The 18,981-nt window shown below is 36.5% G+C and overlaps 1 protein-coding gene across 2 annotated transcripts in view; it reads right to left on the bottom strand.

Moving 5' to 3' along the window:
* Positions 1 to 15,829, bottom strand: part of LOC127641462 (serum response factor-like) — a 28,596-nt gene extending 12,767 nt beyond the window's left edge. For both annotated transcript variants that reach the window (XM_052124488.1, XM_052124489.1), the window contains exons 1-3: positions 15,112 to 15,829; positions 8,773 to 9,039; positions 1,295 to 1,547 (exon numbers count right to left, since the gene is read on the bottom strand). In XM_052124488.1, coding sequence (XP_051980448.1) covers positions 1,295 to 1,547; positions 8,773 to 9,039; positions 15,112 to 15,546 — 955 coding nt within the window. In that variant the 5' untranslated portion in view covers positions 15,547 to 15,829. The remainder of the gene's footprint in view (positions 1 to 1,294; positions 1,548 to 8,772; positions 9,040 to 15,111) is intronic.
* Between the last annotated feature and the right edge of the window lie 3,152 nt (positions 15,830 to 18,981).

The raw sequence follows: 18,981 nt of genomic DNA, 5'->3' as shown, positions 1-18,981 counted from the left end.
CATGTATTGTTTAACAGAATTCTGTCCTGAAATGATGCTGATGGAAATGACATTTAAAAAAATATTTTTTTTAAATGGCCAACTACTTTGTCTTGTTATTGCTCATTTCATTTTATGTCTTCTTAGTACACAAAATTAAATTACAGTTCCACACTTTTTGCATAATTTTAAAAAATTTCGAAAAATTTCTAAATGACGGCAAATAAAATTATTCTGCTCACAAGTAATATTTACTTTCAATTAAACAATTTTCATTGTTTTCTTCTAACATCACTTGTCTCTAATATTTTATCTCAAGCATGCTCTTCACTGACTCTTTTGTGCACTTGGGATCCACTTAGGTTTAACAAGTACACAAACGTTTTTCACAAACTTAATTAGGGTGAAAATTGTTCAGTGTAAATTACACCATTATGGAAGCCTTGAAACTAACTGTGGAAAAAAAAAATGTTCCTCTGAATGTCTTTCTCCTCTGGAATACTTTTTTTTTTTTCTTTGAATATGTTTTTTTTTTCTCCTCAAGGCAATTTTTTTCTTGCAAGCTAACAATTAGCATGTCATACATCTCATGTGTTGGCTATTGAGGAAAAAAATTAGAAAGAATATTTTTTTTTTAGAAAAAATTGAATTAATTCAAAGAGAGAGAGAAAAAAAGATTCAGAGATATTTTTTCTCAACTTGTGAATTTTTTCTTTTTTTTTCTTCACAGTATGGTTCAGGGCATCCATACACCACAACTGTGGGACAGTTGCCATTTTTATGTATAGATTATTTATTTATTTTCAACTCAATGAAAAATGCACATTTAAATTAGCCACTAATTCAGATCAACTTTATTTTTATCCATGTTAATATTTATTTTATTCTTTTATGAGAGCTATAATGCAACATAGCAGATAACTTTTTCATTAAAATAAGAAAATGAACAGAGTGGGTTTCATTTAGGTCTGCAAACTTCTCCCAGAAAGTAATGAAAATCTGCGTTACACCCACGTGAATATATTTGATACTAAAAATCCATTATGGAATTTCTTCAGGTATTCCACTAGTTTATTGCATAACTTATGGTGTGACTTATGCTGACGAATCAGTCAGAAGCAGAATTCAGAGTATGCAGACATGCAATCAAGCAGATTAGTTATTGCACATTATTAAAAACAAAGATGTCATGCAAGCTAATGCAACACACCACTTGACCCCTCTGGATAGCCAAAAAGAGACAGTGTGGAATAAATTGTAAAGGGAAGACTACAAACATCATGCAACAAATGCATGAATTAACAGAAGCCCTCACCAGGCATGAGCGTGAATCCAGGCAACTGCATGACTCCAGCGGGAGAACTGGCCGTGGCTTTGAGCACTGTGCCGTTTGCACTGGAGAGGCTCTGAGCATTCATCCCTGCAGTCACAGGCCAGCAGGTGGCACTGCTCTGAGTCTGCATGGCAACTGAGGATGAGGAGGGAGAGGAAGAGGCCGATGACGGTGTTGTTGTGCTGCTGGTGCCTCCAGGTAAACTGGCAGCAGTATATGTAGGTTTCATCATTTCCTATGACCACAAAAAAGGAAATTAAAAGGTTTTTAGTGAGATAAAAAATAAATAAATAAATAGATCAATAGTTTTTAAGAGTTTATCAAATTATTCTAAATGTAGGGTCAATTCATTGGTAAGAAAGATGTTCAAAATCATCTATTCCAATAAAAGTTAAGACATAAATGTAGTCACGTATTTTCCATGAAAAGAATTATACTGGCATTAACTACAAATGCAACTTGAAATGCATAATTGGTATGGATAAATTTTTTCTACAATTTTTATTTTACATTTTTAAATATTTATTTTAAAGTCATAATTGACCCAAAAATGAAAATCCTGTCATTTACTCAACCTCGTTACGATTTTTTTTTCTTCCATGGAACACAAAAAGAAAATTCAATGCATCTTTTTTTTAAAACAATCAAAGTAAAGGGTGATGGACAAAATTTTAATATTTGGGTGGACTGTCCCTTTAAAAATGCAATAATATTTAAACACATTTTTTGTGATGCTTTTTAGATATATAGAAATTGTAAATAAAAAATCTAATAATACATCAAATATATAGAAAAAACATCTAGAAAAAAGTTATTTCTAATATTTCAACTATGCACAATTGTCTTTAATCTCTATGGACAACCACATTCAGATTTTTCACTGAAACCATAAAACTACAGGAAGGTTAAAAAAAAGAAAAACCTTTGCTAATATTTGTTTTACTCTTTTATTATGATATATAATGTGACATTCAGCACAGGTCAAGAGAGGAATAATAGATTAGAAATTGTTAAATTATGAGTTTACATTTATATCAATAACATTTTTTATATTTTATTTATTGTTACTAAAGTAACACCAATTTAAGTAACATTAAATGATTCCCAAAGTCTAAGTGGGAGTTTGACAAATTGAAAGAAGTAGTCCCCACATAGGTTGCATTTTCATTGTAATGGGCATTAAATCTCAAACTCTCATCCTCCACAATATTAATCTGCCAGTAGACTGTGGCTATCCACTTTGTTACAGCAATTGTGAAGCTGCATTCATGATTAGCATTAGAGCGTCAAGCTCCACATGAAAAGCACTTGCTAAAAATGTCTAATTCTAAGTTTTGGTGATAGTTTAGACTTGACATGCTTCTGTGGTAATTAAAATGCTCCTTACATAGGCTGAAAATACTTGATTTCTATCACAAGACTGGGCTTGTTTTGTACATCAAATATATTGCATTAAGAATTCCATTCTCCATAATTTTATCACTGACATGGAAGTGCTGTTGTCTGTTTGTGTCAATGTAATGACTCCAGGTGGACACATAACGTTTCTGCCCTCCAGACAAGAGTTTTTTTTTTTGGTTTACGCTGTATTAACAGCAAATGCATTAATTGCACTTAACAAAAAATAATGCTTAAACATGTTAATTCTGACAGCTTTAATTTTTACATATAACTGTTTTTAGTTTGTAATATATTGTTGTGGCACTGGAGTAGAACCGGTACTTTTGTAGACAATAAAGTTAACTAACTAACTAAATATTAAATTAACTAATTTATCTTCCATTCTTTAAAATGAGAAAATTAAGACTATGTTTTTGAAGGCAGATGTTTGCACAAGCTTTGTTTTGTTCATTAAAATAAGGTGCTCAAACTGTTGTGGTCATAAACTGCAGTTTGTGCAAGTGTTTTGAAAGTTTTAAGATTAACATTTTCAGAAATTTTAAAGATAAAAATCCCTACACAAAATCTTTCGATTTCCCTATTCATCATAACATTTATTAAAGTCACCAAGTTTTCACAATGCATGAAGGATTGATTGATCGAGGCAGAGACTGTCGCAAACAACTGCGTGCAATGATAAAGGCAATTGTGTCATGTTGATCCCAAGAATGACAGCTGCCTTCACAGGAAAACAGGTGTCCTCACAGCAAGAAAGCACAGCTATATCAGGCAGCTCCGTACGAAATCTACAAAACAGGGATGAGAGACCAGGCATTCTGTCCACTGACTTTTCTGTTCTCAAGAAGGAAGGCAGAAATAGGTCAAAACTGCAATGGGTCAATATATAGCCACCAAGACCTTTGAGAGCTTGGTATGGAGATTGGACTGAATCTGATCTGATGTAGGGTTCAGAGTTACAGCATTTACATGAGCTGCCAAACAGCCACCACATGTAATACAAATTATAAAACAAAGATCAACAAGGTCTGTGGCCTTTGACTTAGGTACGGAGACGAAAAGATTGGGCATGCATTTTTCCTGGTCCAATTTGAAGAGAGAATGTTTTAAACAGGTGCATTATACATGTTGGCATGCATGTGTCTGCATAGGCTGATATATGAACCTCAGGGGTCATATTATATTTGTTTAGTGTGAGTGTGCATGTTTGTGTTAGACTGAGAAAAATTATATACACCATAGCCTTGCTCTTAACTTATTAATAGGCTGTTTTGAAAAAAACTTTATTGGATTTGGCTAAGCCGACACAAAAAGTGTAAAAAATTCCAAATCTCTGGTAGCTTCACAGTATAAAATAAGTTGCCCATTCCATATTTATAATTTCTTGGTATTCCTACAATGGCATCACTACCCAAAAGCTTTTAATTAAAATGCTTGTGATGTTGAATAAATGCCTTTAAGTTTCAGTATAAATTGCAAGACCAGTTTTTTCAGCTTGTAAAATGGCCACAAAAAACAAACAAACTGCAAAGTGCACTTTTTAACCACATTTCCAAACAGACATTTCCATTAAAAACTTAAGCTGGACAAAGAGCAAACATTCTCTCTGGGGCCTCATGTCTAACTTCCAGCCAAAAGCTCCCAAGATGAACATATCTAAACTGACCCAGACCTTGGGGATGTTGCTGCTCATCTTATCAACATGCCATTTACAAAAATAATTATAAACAACTAGGTCTGGGCAATGCAGCTACAAAATTATCACCACAATATATGACATTATTACATATTCTTTTTGAAAAAAAAATTTAATGGGCAGTTAAAAAAACAAAACATGATTTCCCAAATCTATTTGCTATTTTTCTAAATGGGGCTTTAATCAAAGACCCAATTAAAATACAGAGACAAGGGGAGGGTTGAGAAAAGGCTTGGGCAGGCGTGTCCAAACTTAAGTTACTTAAAAAAAAATAACCCACAATAACTGAAAATTATTTCTCTAAAATTTTAAATCACTTCACTAATTACATTACTTTTAAGTTACTTTCTAAAACACTTTTCCTCTCTACAAATATAAAATAATGTATTTTATATTTCTTTCTTTTTCATTGTTATAAATAATATATTAGAAATAAGCATAACCCTATAATGTACTGTTAAATTAAAGTCAGTAACTGTAATCTGATAACAATAATATCAAAAGTATTTATTCTACATTGTTGACCAAGTAATTATTATACAGTCACTGATTACTTTGTAATTGGATTACACCCAACACTGGAATGGTATCAGAGCAAAGATGCACTATGGTTGAAGTCATTAATACAAATGTTTAACCACTCCACAGATTTTATATTAGCAAACTATAGTTTTGGCAAGTCGTTTAGGACATCTACTTTGTGCATAACACAAATACTTTTTCCAACAATTGTTTACAGATAGATTATTTCACTTTTAATTGACTGTATCACAATTCCAGTGGGTCAGAAGTTTACATAAACCAAGTTAACTGTGCCTTTAAACAGCTTGGTAAATTCCAGAAAATTATGTCAATCCTTTAGACAATTAGCTTCTGATAGGAGGTGTACTGAATGAGGTGTACCTGTGGATGTTTTTTAAGGCCTACCTTCAAACTCAGTGCCTCTTTGCTTGACAACATGGGAAAATCAAAAGAAATCACCTAAGACCTCAGAAAAAACAATTGTGGAACTTCACAAGTCTGGTTCATCCTTGGGTGTAATTTCCACATGTCTGAAAGTGCCACGTTCATCTGTACAAACAATAGTATGCAAGTTTAAACACCATGGGACCATGCAGCCATTACCGCTCTGGAAGGAGATGCATTCGGTCTCCTAGAGATGAACATAGTTTGGTGCAAAAAGTGCAAATCAATCCCAGAACCACAGCAAAGGACCTTGTGAAGATGCTGGAGGAAACAGGTAGACAAGTATCTATATCCACAGTAAAACGAGTCCTATATCAGCATAACTTGAAAGTAAGAAGGCATTGCTCCAAAACCACCATAAAAAAGCCTGACTACAGTTTGCAAGTGCACATGGGGCCAACGATCGTACTTTTTTGGAGAAATGTCCTCTGGTCAAACAAAAATTGAACTTTTTGGTCATAATGACCATCGTTATGTTTGGAGGCAAAAGGGTGAGGCTTGCACGCCGAAGAACACCAGCCCAACCGTGAAGCATGAGGGTGGCAGCATCATGTTGTGGGAAAATTTGTAAAGATATGGCGTGGGCATTTTTTTTTTATAGTGCTGGCTTGAGTAAGAGAAGGTGAGTCATTACGCTGATAAGTAAACATCTACAATTCAAATGTCTTAAACAGAGTAAAGATAAATTAGGAAGAGTCATTATTGTTTTAGTTGAAATTCAGGGACAAAGTCTTATTTTGGCTAATATTTATGCACCTAACACTGATGATCATGGCTTTTTTCTATAGGTCTTGAAGGGATGTTGTAAGCCGCTGGCACCCCTCATGATATAATATTGGGAGGAGACTTTAATCTTTTGATGGACACTATGGTCCTTGATCATAGTGAAGCAAAAGTGTGCAAGCCCCCTAGAGCAACACTGACGCCTCACAGGATGTGTAAAAATCTTAGTCTTACAGATATTTGGAGACTTTTGAACCCATCCGGTAGGGACTATACATTTATTTCCATCAGTCCATAAGATTTACTCTAGAATATTTTTTTATATCCAAGTCCCTCATTTCATCTGTCGTTGATTGCTCAATTGGAACATTTTAGTCTCTGATCACGCACTGGTGTGTTTAGAGGCGTTACTACAGATGTATACATCTATTTCAAGTTTCTCTTCACTCTACAGATTACGTTTTGTGGTACTTTGTGGTAGCAATACACAAAGCATTTTTGCAATTTCTGCCATTCTTGCTGTATTATGTGTAAGCGCCACAATGTAACGAGACAAAATTATCGCTCCAATGTTGCGCTCCTGCGATGAAGACATCCTTGTTGATTATAAGAAGCAGCAGAAGAGATAGTTCTCACTTCGCTCACTTACGGAGACGTGGTACAGCACAATTTGCATGTCCATTTAACAGGTTTATACAAGTTCATATATGTAACATATAAAGTTCAGTAAATGAGCGCTTCCCCACTGCGTGCACTCACAAGCTGCTGAACGCTTCAATAGAGAGGAAGAGAGCAACGCGATAGAGGGAATTCCCCGCATTATGAACTTAAAACATGAGGGAATTATTAAAATTGTGCTCAATCCCGCAATAGTGATCTAATTTTCGTTATTGAGGTTTTAATCAGGCTACTTGTCTGGTTGGGCAAGTAAATTTCTTTTTAATTTGCACCTTCAAAATTTCACTTATCCCAGACATGTGAACAAGCATTTATGTTGAGCCCTGCTGTGCACGTGTACTTGTTTGCGTCAAAATGTTCCGAAACCACGCATTTTTCAAATGAGTAGATCTATCATTGTTCAGCATACATGTAGGGCCAAACACAAGCATATAACAGAGCATAAAGTGTAATTAAAACTTGCATAACAAAGTATACAATATATAGATGCATAGTGGCAATAGAGAAGTATCAAGCCCTTTTTTTTTATTACTATTACAGCAATGTGACCTGCAACACCTTTTATTTAATTTTTTCTACATTTGACCCCTAATAAAAAAAATTTTGACACCCCTGGGCTAGGTTATACTTTTTTTGTTGTATCCAGTTCCATCTCGCGCATGGTCAAGCGCTCAGCATTTCAAAGCATCCTCTTTTCACCCTGAGCTCATATGGATGCAATCGACGCAGTTGCACTACGACTGCTTTGTGATACTCTTAGCAGTCAACAGTAAGTGCACGCACTGATGACACAGACTCTCTGCATGTCTACAAATTATTGTCAATCAACGGTGTGTGGCATTACTACCGGTTTCCCAGCCAATGGTAGATGTGGTGGGGGCAGAAGAGGCAGAATTGTTGGACAAAATTATTATTTTAGCCATTTTGTTTAGTCACTAGTGGTGCAGAAACTACACATTGCATCTTTAACTGGCCAAAAAAAATGAACTTTTATTTTATAAAGACATTCATAGCAATGTAGAGATTTTATGCTGTTGCTTAATTTAAATTGATCAATCATAAATGTATCACAAATATATTCAATATATCACCCAGTGCTATAAACATCATCACCCATAAACCCCATTCAAACTGGGATAATATAGTGATTGCCATTTTTCAAGGAAAGGAGACCACCCAAGATCTAATCTGACTCCATGTTCTTGAGTAACAATTCATATAATATCAGGAATAAACATTGAGTTTTTATGTGGGAACAGGGATCCCATTCTCATTATGACTTTTAAACTAGGACTGCCAGCACAACTAGCTGAAGATCTGCTTCTGTTGAAACCATTTTCTACAACAGAGATTCTGGTTTCTAATTTTGCATGCTCACTACTCACCCTAAATCAGTAGGGAAAATGGGGGAGATATGTAGACCAAATCCAAAAACAGCTGCAGCTTATATGGAATGTTATCAGCCATGAGCCAAGAAAGTGTACTGGTAAAACCATACTATATAAGGACATACAGACTGCTAACAACTAATTTTTATTAATGAGAGCTGGACATAGTGAATAATTCATGCTGCCATGCAAAGAATTGCTCACGGTGTTGTAAATTACCTCAACATTTGGCATTCTCAGTATGTGTGTTGATTGTCCAAGAGTGGTTTCATGTTAACGCTCCATGCATCTCATTTAATTGAAGATGCAAAATTCAAATGTAAAATAGCTTTCCATGTTATTACAACACACTATTGTAGTCTGGAAAACCAAGAACCAAAACAAAAGGTCAACAAAAACCTGAAATGAGTCAAATTTCCACACAAAGTACAACTCAAATAATAGACTTTATAACTTAGAAATGATAATAAATAAGGACAGGTTGGCCAGTCAACTGGGTTGGCTACTCAACTAGTTTATCTAATGATTTCAAATCTCATGTAAACGTGGTTCTTGCATTGTCAGATTTTTTATATAAGCTGATTTTATCCAAAAAAAGTATTTGTTCTTACCTTTGGTTCTGGGAGACAATCCGTCTCAGACACTTGGTAGGTGAGGTCTGTCTCCTCAAATCCTGTGGCACTCATCCGCTGGTCTATTGATGGGTCAGTGCGGGGTGGCGAATCAGGAGAGTTTAGGCAGGTCTGGATGAGGGCCTTGCCCGTCTCGCTGGTAATCATGGGCTGAAGCTTCCGTGTGGCAAACGTATAGACGTGGCCCGTCTCGCTGGCAACCAAAAGCAAAACTTGTGTTCCCGTTAAGGTAGACAGTTCATATGCCTGGAAAAGATTATGAGAAAAGAGAAAAGGACAATAAGACTTTCTGTACTGATATTTACTTAGACAGCATTGAACAACGAGGAGATTACTAATTGATTACACACATAGTTGCATTCAGAAATGTGTCAGGCCACAATTCAAAATGGAAGGGTCTTCTATGGTTAGTTTTCTCTTTCAGGTCAACTAATTTCAGAGCAGAGCAATGGCAGAGCAACAGTTCAGTTAAGTCAATATGTTTATAGCTAGCTTCCTGAAAAATATTAACTATACTTGTGCAATTTATTAGCCAACCGTTTGCACACTTGTGCAGAGTATGTATCTGGCCTAACATTGATTCTGACCAGAAAACAAATAGGACAATCCTGTGTCTTGTCACAACTAAAAATTCCAATTCCACTCCAAGAAAATTCCACTGGGCTTGTGTAACACGATGCAGCAAGCATCTTTACATTTGTGATTCTTGGTTGTAAACCACATGTCATTAACTTAATCCCTCAAAAGGTAATGAGGAAGAAAATGAAGGAAGAGACACAAGAGAGGGAGATAAAAACAGAAGAGAAAGCTGATGGGAGAGCATATGAAATTGAGGCCAGGATCATACTCTATGCAAGATCGCAAACACAGAAACAAATGCTTGGCCAACGCGCTAAAAGGGTATGGTCCCATTGTGCATTCTTTAGGGGATGATAGCTAAATATAATAATGTAGATAGTTTAACTAACTTGGTCTGCATATTTCTTTTCAAACTGTTGCTCTGGCATGATAGGAGTTTACCTGAAAGAAAATAATTATCTTAGAGTAAAGCCTAGTGCACACTACATGGCTCAAGCTCGATTCATTTGATGTTTTTTTGAGTCATGACTGGTCTGCAACTAAAAGTCTCAAAAGCACGCCCAACGCTTAGCGTATGCACTCCTGCAACTTGCAGGTCACAGATGCTATGATGGATTTCAAACCTGCTTGAAGTCTGGCCGTAGAGTCAGTAGGTGTGTGCACTGTCCCGTCAAGTGAGAGAGCAACAGGTTAACAATGAGCAACAGCCAATTACAAATAGAGAGAGCACAAAAGAAGAGCAAGGTTTTATGAAGCAGGAGACAAAAAAAATTAAATCAACCACATCTCCCTACCCACTGTCCAATACTTTTTTATCTTTTATGTCCAAATCAGCACAATAAAACAGGCACAAACAATTATTTAATGTTTGTTGACATTTTATCACAAATAAACTGCACAAATTTGAGAATTTATTTTTCATAATATTAAGATGCTTTTTGGGAGATCCGTTTGAAAAGGTGCAAAGCTTAAAAAGAGAATGCATTTACATTAGGGCTGGGCGATAGGACAATGTTATCGGACATCGATGATATCTTACTAATATCCCGATGCAGACTGTGACACTCTCATTGACAGACAATTATCAACAATATCGGGTAATGGCAAAACTATGGATCAGGGAAGTCACCATATGTAGCCCAGGGTGTGAAAGTAGCACCTGCCACCCACCAAATGTTACTAGACTGAATCCAGCTGGCAAGCTCCTCATTCAAATACGGGTACTTTATGCAGGGGTAATTTTGCTCATCTACGCGCAACAGTGGCAGGCGATCTGTAAGACATCTCGGAGTGAAACATGACAATAAATGCTGTTAGACACAAAAGACATATGCTTAAAGAAGCACACTTTATTATATCATTAAGAACAGACAAAAGAAAAGCAGTCAATGCCCGTGTCTGATTCACTGTTTGTTAGGAGGCGTGCAGTGGGAGCATCTTGTGGAACACATGCATGTAAGAGAAATCACTCTTTTTTTTTTTTCTCCGTTTCATATGTCTGAAAATAGTTTATGAGAATGCTGTAAATGATCTCAGACCATCTCAGGAGGTGCTGCGAGATTAGTTCTCTTTATTTCCACAGAGCAGTTCACGCTTACGCATTGTGAACGCAACTCTGCAGGTTTGCTAATATATATCTTTGTATTAAATAAAGACAAATGAGAAAAAAAAAAAAAAAAATATTTCTGGTTTTTTTTTCTTTACTTTAGGCAGTATTAAGTTTATTAATCAAATGCATTTCAAAAACTAATTTGATAAGAACACAAATTTGGCAGAATTATTTTGGTAACATAATGGAATGTATTAGGCTTACACACAATATAAAAACAGTTGTTTTCTATTCATTTAAGTACAGACTAAGTGAGGTAACAAACTGTTTTATCCGTTTTATGAAAGTAGAAATGTGTGTTGAACTTTCTAGAGGTAATGGGTTATTTATATTTGTATTATTATTATCATAATCATCTTTACATTTATTATTGTCTTTAGTTCTTAATTTCTATTAGTAATTCCAACTTCTGTTGTAGGCAGATAACCTACTTGCATGATGGCATATAGGCTGTTGGAGATGGTAAATATTTTGATTTTGGGAGGTGGTTATACAAGCTTTTTTTTTGCCCACTTCGTTATTTTCAATAAATTAAATACATTTTTAAAGCAAAATTACTAAAGCAAAAATATTTACCAACCCTCTGCACAAGGGGTTGACGATGTATCATAAGTGTCAGGGTTTGTGTAGCGATGCGGCGAGAGAGAGGATCCAGATGCAGCTCTTTTAATGATAAACAAACAGAAGAAGATCCAACTCAACGAAGAAGGCAAGTATAAACTCCACAGCAGTATGCTGGCTTAAAAAGATCCACATGCAAACAAGAACTGACCAGGCACAAGAGAAACATGAAAGCTAAATATACACCAGGACTGATACGCTAAACAAAACACAGCAGAAAACAACGAGGAAGGGAACCAGAAAACCAGACACAAAGTTTTAAGTTTAAAAATAAGAATCCACTGAAAAAACTAATAAATAATGTGACATAAACCCCCCTCTAAAAGCGTGGCTCCTGAAGCCCAAAAGGAATAAGTATAATAAAACTAAATGAAAAGAACTGGAACCACAGGGGATTATGGGAATCTGGGGGGCAGGTTATGGCTCGAGGATGATGAGGAAGGTCCGGTCGTTTGGGTGGTGGCTTCAGGAAGGGAACCGACAGACTGTCTGGAGGCCTAGAAGGAGGCCTCAGGAAAGAGACAAGGTCTGGCAGCCAAGGATGTGGATTCAGGTAAATTGCGGCCGCTGGACAGGGGTCTGACTGGACATGGGCCTGACTGGACATGGGCAGACCGAATTGGGCAGCCACTGGACAGGGGTCAGACCGGACTGGGTTGGCCACTGAATAGGGGTCAGACTGGGCAACAGCCTCTAAGGATATTAGGTCAAAAATGGCAAAAAAGAAACAGCTTTCTCTAGAAACTCGTCAATCAATGTTTTGAGAAATGAAGGCTATACAATGCTTGAAATTGCCAAAAAAGTGAAGATTTTATACAAATGTGTACACTACAGTCTTCAAAGACCAAGGACAACTGGCTCTAGAATCAGCCTCAGAAAAGTTTGTGGATCTCCACAAGTCTGGTTCATCCTTGGGAGCAATTTCCAAACACACAAAGGTACCATGTTCATCTGTACAAACAATAGTACACAAGTAAAAACCCCATGGGGCCACACAGCCATCACACTGCTCAGTAAGGAGATGCATTCGGTCTCCTAGAGATGAACATAGTTTGGTATGAAAAGTGAAAATCAATCCCAGAACAACAGCAAAGGACCTTGTGAAGATGCTGGAGGAAACATGTAGACAAGTATCTATATCCACAGTAAAACAAGTCCTATATTGACATAACCTGAAAGGCTGCTCAGCAAGGAAGAAGTCACTGCTCCAAAAATACCATAAAAAGTCAGACTACAGTTTGCAAGTGCACATGGGGACAAAGATCTTACTTTGGTCTGATTAACTTATTTTAAATGTTTACTGGCTATAATGACCGTCATTATGTTTGGAGGAAAAAGGGAGAGGCTTGCAAGCCGAAGAACACCATCCCAACCGTGAAGCATGGGCTTGCAGCATCATGATGTAGGGGTGCTTCACAAAATAGATGGCATCATGAGGAAGGAAAATTATGTGGATATATTAAAGCAACATCTAAAGACATCAGCCAGGAAGTTAAAACTTGTCGCAAAAAGCTCCTTCCAAATGGACAATGGCCCCAAACATACCTCCAAAGTTGTGGCAAAATGGCTCAAGGACAACAAAGCCAAGGTACTGTAGTGGCTATCTCAAAGCCTTGACCTCAACCCGAATTTGAGGGCAAAACTGAAAAATGTGTGCAAGCAAGGAGGCCTACAAACCTGACTCAGTTACACCAGTTCTGTCTGGAGGAATGGGCCAAATTTCCAGCAACTTATTGTGAGAAGCTTGTGGAAGGTTACCCAAAACGTTTAACCCAAGTTAAAAAATGTAAAGGCAATGCTGCAAAATACTAATAAAGTGTATTTAAACTTCTGACACATTGGGAATATGATGAAAGAAAAAATTATTCTCTCTACTATTATTCTGACATTTCACATTCTTAAAATAGTGATCCTAACTGATCTAAGACATGGAATGTTTTCTATGAATAATGGCAGGAATTGTGAATAACAGAGTTTAAATGTATTTGTAGGTAAACTTCTGACTTAAACTGTATACCCAACCTCTTCAAATACATTCGTTTTCGAGATATGAAAATGTAATAACAATAAGTCTAATACAGTGGTAACCTGATCAGGCATGATGGGCTATTTCTGCTGAGAGAGGAATGAATGACAACGGAGTGACCAATGACAGATGAGTCACAACAGATGTGAAAACCACCTTCAGTGGGCAACTAAAACACTGATGGAAGCGTCAAACTTTTAACTTACAGTAACTAATTCCAGACAGGGTTCTAATAGAACAGATCGATGCTCAACAGAAAATAAGAAAGGTGTAAGGTTTCTGGTTAGTGTAAATGACAGTGTTACCTTTTCAACGCTCTGCCCAGAGAAAATGATCAGTCTCTCTAATCTGGTGCAGGAGAAAGCTACCAGAGTTCACTTTATTAAATAACCACCTAAACATCAGGGTTGGCAATTATGAAAATAAGAAAGTTCTTGGGATAAGTCACAAGTAGTAAGAAAAAAAAAACAGTAAAATATTCGTAACTTTTTTCTTAAGTTAGAAAATAAGAGAATAGTTAATAATTATATTTTTCATGAATCCAGCTCCAACACTAATATTGGTATAACGGTATAGAAATTGCATTTATTTAGCAATAAATACCAGTATTGGTGTAGTTGGACAGAACTACAAACTGTATTGTAGTATAGCACCATCATTAGTATAATGCCATAGCACTAGTATAAATGTGGTAATAGTAAAGTAGTAATATTTGGTGTTATTAGTAGAAGAGGTATTGCACTTATGTTAACTAGTGCCCGACCGATATATTGGTATAGTATGACAACAAGCTTATAGCTAACTAGCTAACGACATAGCTACATTCATTGCTTGTCAGCTGAATGGAAGCTAATGTGTAAACATGTATTCACCAAACTGTTTTGTTCAGGATTTGCAGTTTGGTAACCCCTTCAACCGAACAATTCCAGTCGTTGCATTTACAAAATGTAATATTGTAAAAGTCTTGTTTTCCACCGCTGAAAGTTCCCCCTGAACTTGTATAGCAGAATACGATGTAACACTGCTGCCGCCGTTTATCTCTTAACAGAAAAGGTCTGTTTCATTCCAGTGGTATAGCACTAGTGTTTGTATAGTACTATTAATATTGTGGAACTAGTGTCTGTATTAGTGCAGTACTAATATCAATATAGATATACATTAGATGTTAAATAACCCTAGTTTTGGTGAAAATGAAAATTAGTTTATGGGTATATACTGAGGTAGTATTAGTACAGCACTGGGATCAGTAAACTGGTAAAGCACTAGTATTTGTACTAGCATCAGTACTGTGGTTTAGCACAAGCATTGTTGTGGTATTGTTATAAGCGTTGATATAGCACTACCAGTAGAGCAGTACTAGTGTTGGTATAATACTAGTATCAGTAAAGTGGTGTACTAATATTAGCACAGTGTTGGAGCACTATTGTTTTGGTACTAGTATCAGTACTGTGGTTCTAGACTAACAATAACAGGGTGAATGTACCTTCTTCATGATGCCAGTCTTCCTCTTGCTGAAGGTCGTGTATCTCCTAAGCTTGTTGTCAATAAACTCCATCTTAATTTTCACCCGTCCTCGCGTTTTCTTGCCTGGTTTTGCTCCAGCCGCCCCGCCGGACACTCCTTCGTACCCAGCGGACAGATCTCCACCAGCAGACGATCCCCCGACCTCCATCTCACTCCTCTCCCTCTTCACTCCTCTCCTGTCCGCCACTGAGCTCTCCTCCTCATCCCCAGAGTCCGAGTCTCCGTCAGAGGCGCTCAGCAGCACAGCCTGATGATCGGACGGCCTGTCTTCATATCGGGCCCCGTCGGGCAGGTTTATGGCAGAGTTTACTGCCCCTAAAGCCCCAGATGTGCTGTTCACCTGTAGAGTGGTCAAGCGTCCAGCGGCCCTGGCAGCCCCGTTTCCACCTAACATCCCTGACCTGCTACCAGCACTACAACAGTGTGCAGCAGATTTGGATTAATTAAAGCAGATCCCAGATCAGATCGCTTCACCTATGCCTAAACTTACCACACATAGAAACATTAACGCAACTCAACTGACGACTCGGACTAAACCCGTGTCTTCCGCCTGGGGAAATTGAGTTTATTTAAGGCCAGATTTTAGTCAGCTTGTAAACCGCTAAATAAAATCTCTAAAACTAGCCTTTTTACGAGCAGCGTACAAAGTTTACACCATGTAGTTTCCGCCTACAGTCCATCAGTCAACCCTCAAATGAACTTGCGCTGCGCATGCCACATTGGATAGCGACGAATCGCGACCGCACATGCACATCCGACAAAATAACTAGATCCGTCATTAACGTTAATATCTTATTATACGAGGCATTTTATAAAAGAAGTCAACGCTTTTATGGTTGTATATGAATTTAGATATTTGTTATGATAATTTCGTTACTGATAAAAGCGTATTTGGGGAATTCACCTCAAGAGGGCGTTAGTCTAAAGATCTACTTTCCTCCATATAAAGCGAGTCGATGTTGCCATATATGGCGATGGCTGTCCTTACATGGTGATTCGCGGTGCTGTGTTGCGATTGGTTACGCAAAACCCTATGACTTTGCGATTGGTTAAACTCTCATTTCGCCGACAGAAAATGTCTTACGTCATGCGCAGCACACTGACAGTGGGGCTTGGATTTTAAGACACTTCTAGAAGCATTAACAAATATACAATTTCTAACGAGAAATCCGCCATCTCGTTAATCATATTAAATTATATAGTTTTTAAATTACCAACACTGTGATGTAAGACTGACTGCTGAGTTTAATTACGTTGTAAACAGGCATTAACGTCAGCTCTGACAACTGTGAACGGGTTGATACACCGTATAACCAGCAGATGTCACTGTTGCACCTCATGTACGTTTCAATTTTGGTCTGTCATGCGTCTCATCGACCTCGTCTACTGAAAACAACTCAAGAAAAGAAACAATTTGTCATGACCATCCTTAAACATCTAATTTGCACTGACAATTACATCAGTGTTCTTGCTTCTATGTTAGACTGAAGATCTTTATAGTCCCGGCAGGTATATCTATCACAAATGGATCTCCAAAATGCCTAGATAGAGTCAAATTCTCAATTTGTTTTTCAAGACAATTAGAAAATAACAGAATATAATATTTTCTGATATACATTTGATGTTTTATCTTTCACATATCAAAGAGATGATGCAACAAATTTAGAACAGGATTAATTATTTCCACACTGAAATGTTATGAGATGCAACTGGCTGTCAAACACACATTGAGCTACACATAACACATACGCTACACATTAGCTACACATGTGTGTTTTTCAGGCACTTTTTGAGTCTAAATGGAGACACAACTTACATAATTTCAGTAGAAAACCCAAATTACCAGAGCCTAATCAAACCGTTCATGTGTTAAACTTGCTATAGTTTACTTCCTCATTGCTTCTTCGTCAAATAGCGATCAGCGCCACCTTGAGTAAGAAATAACATATAATATAAACATTACACGTACACGCATATGGAATACTGATAATTTAGCATTGTCACCGAGAAAGTCAATGTGATATAGTAGCCATTTGTTTGAATATAGTACTCATTTGTCTTGTAATAAACAAATGAATATATATCCTGTGATAGTAAACTTATATAGATATACAGCGGCAAGAAAAAGTATGTGAACTCTTTGGAATTAGCTGGTTTTATGCATTAATTGGTCATAAAATGTGATCTCATCTTCTTCAAAGTCACAAGTATAAACAAATACAATGTGCTTAAGCTAACAACACACAAACAATTATAATCTTTCATGTCTTTATTGAACACATACCTTCATTCACAGTGCTGTGGAAAAAGTGAGTGAACTGTTGGATTTAATAACCGGTCGATCCACTTTTTCAGAAAAACCTCAAAGAAGCATTTCCGGTAGCTGAAGTTTAGGCCTGCACAATGTTCAGAAGGAATTTTTGACCGTTCTACTTTACAGAACCGCTTCAGCTCAGCCATATTCTTACAATGTCTGGTGTGAACGGCTCTCTTGAGGTCATTCCACAGCATCTCTATTGGGTTAAGATCTGGACTCTGACAGGGTCACTCCAAAACGTGGATTTTCTTTTTTTTTTAAGCCATTCTGTAGTGATTTTATTCCATGTTTAGGGTCATTGTCCTGCTGTATCACCCAACTTCTGATGAGCTTCAGTTGATGCACAGTCACCCTGGGCATAACTCCCAAAAAAAATCACTAAAGTCACTAAAGGCCCGAGGTATGCATTAAAGGGTTATTAAAAATCAACCCCATGGGACATGAAAGACCCATTGCAGGGTGGTCTTAAATGTTTAAATGTTGGGAAAACACATGCAGATCATGTATGACTGTAACAATATAACTCATATTACTGTAAATGACTTGGCTGTCAACGTGTAAATAGTCTTGCAGGAACTGCTGAACTATTGACATCCCAGTTGTGTATTCCCATCTGCAACCGCGGGAGGTAATAACTGCAGATGAATCTTGGTGGTCCTCTAAAACCATTCCAGAAATATAGTACCAAACTGACCCATGCATGTTACACAATACAAGCGAAAGATGAGATGTTTCCTCTCTGGTGCTACAGTTCTGTTCCCCGCAAATAAAACCATTTTCTTAATCAGTATTTCTATCTTGTTTACCAGTTGAAGTGTCTAAACATCCTTAAAAACTGATCAATTGAGAAGCAACTTGTTTTCAGAAAATGTATCTTGAATCTCTTTTTTTCTTTCTGAACTTATTGGCAAATATTTAATTTTTTTATTAATTTTTTTACGTTTGATTTATGCTTGATTTAAGAAAATTTAAATCAAGACATATTCTCTGAAAACAAGTATATCTTTAATATCTTAATATCTAAAATGTATCTTGTTTTAAGAACGTTTAGATATTTTGACTGATTTATTTATTTAAAAGATAGAAATATAATATATCAAGATATTTATTTACATGACTTCCCAGGTATTTTTGTCTTGTTTTCTAGTAAAATGATCTAAAGAAGAAAAGTGTACTTGAGAAGTAAAATGACAAAATATATATTTTTTTGTTTTAAGAGAAATCTAACAAAATGTAGAAAAGTTTTTATGCTTATTTTAGGAAACTGGGGAAAGAAAGAATACAAACTTGATTAAAAAAGTAATTTTTCTGGCAACATTGGCAAATGTTTGTTTCTTTTAAAAGATAAATATATATATATTTTTTGTATTTTTTTGTATTTTTATTTAATTGTATTTACATATGTTAGTCTACTTCTCAAGTATTTTTGTATTTTTTTTAAGGATGTTTAGATATTTTTTACCAGAAAATAAGACAAAAATACTCAGTGTGTGTGTCACTGGGTAAAAAAAA

The sequence above is a fragment of the Xyrauchen texanus genome, chromosome 50 (genome assembly GCF_025860055.1).
Source record: "Xyrauchen texanus isolate HMW12.3.18 chromosome 50, RBS_HiC_50CHRs, whole genome shotgun sequence".
NCBI lineage: Eukaryota > Metazoa > Chordata > Actinopteri > Cypriniformes > Catostomidae > Xyrauchen > Xyrauchen texanus.
Note: the sequence above shows the minus strand (reverse complement) of the source record. Positions and strands in the feature narration are given on the sequence as shown.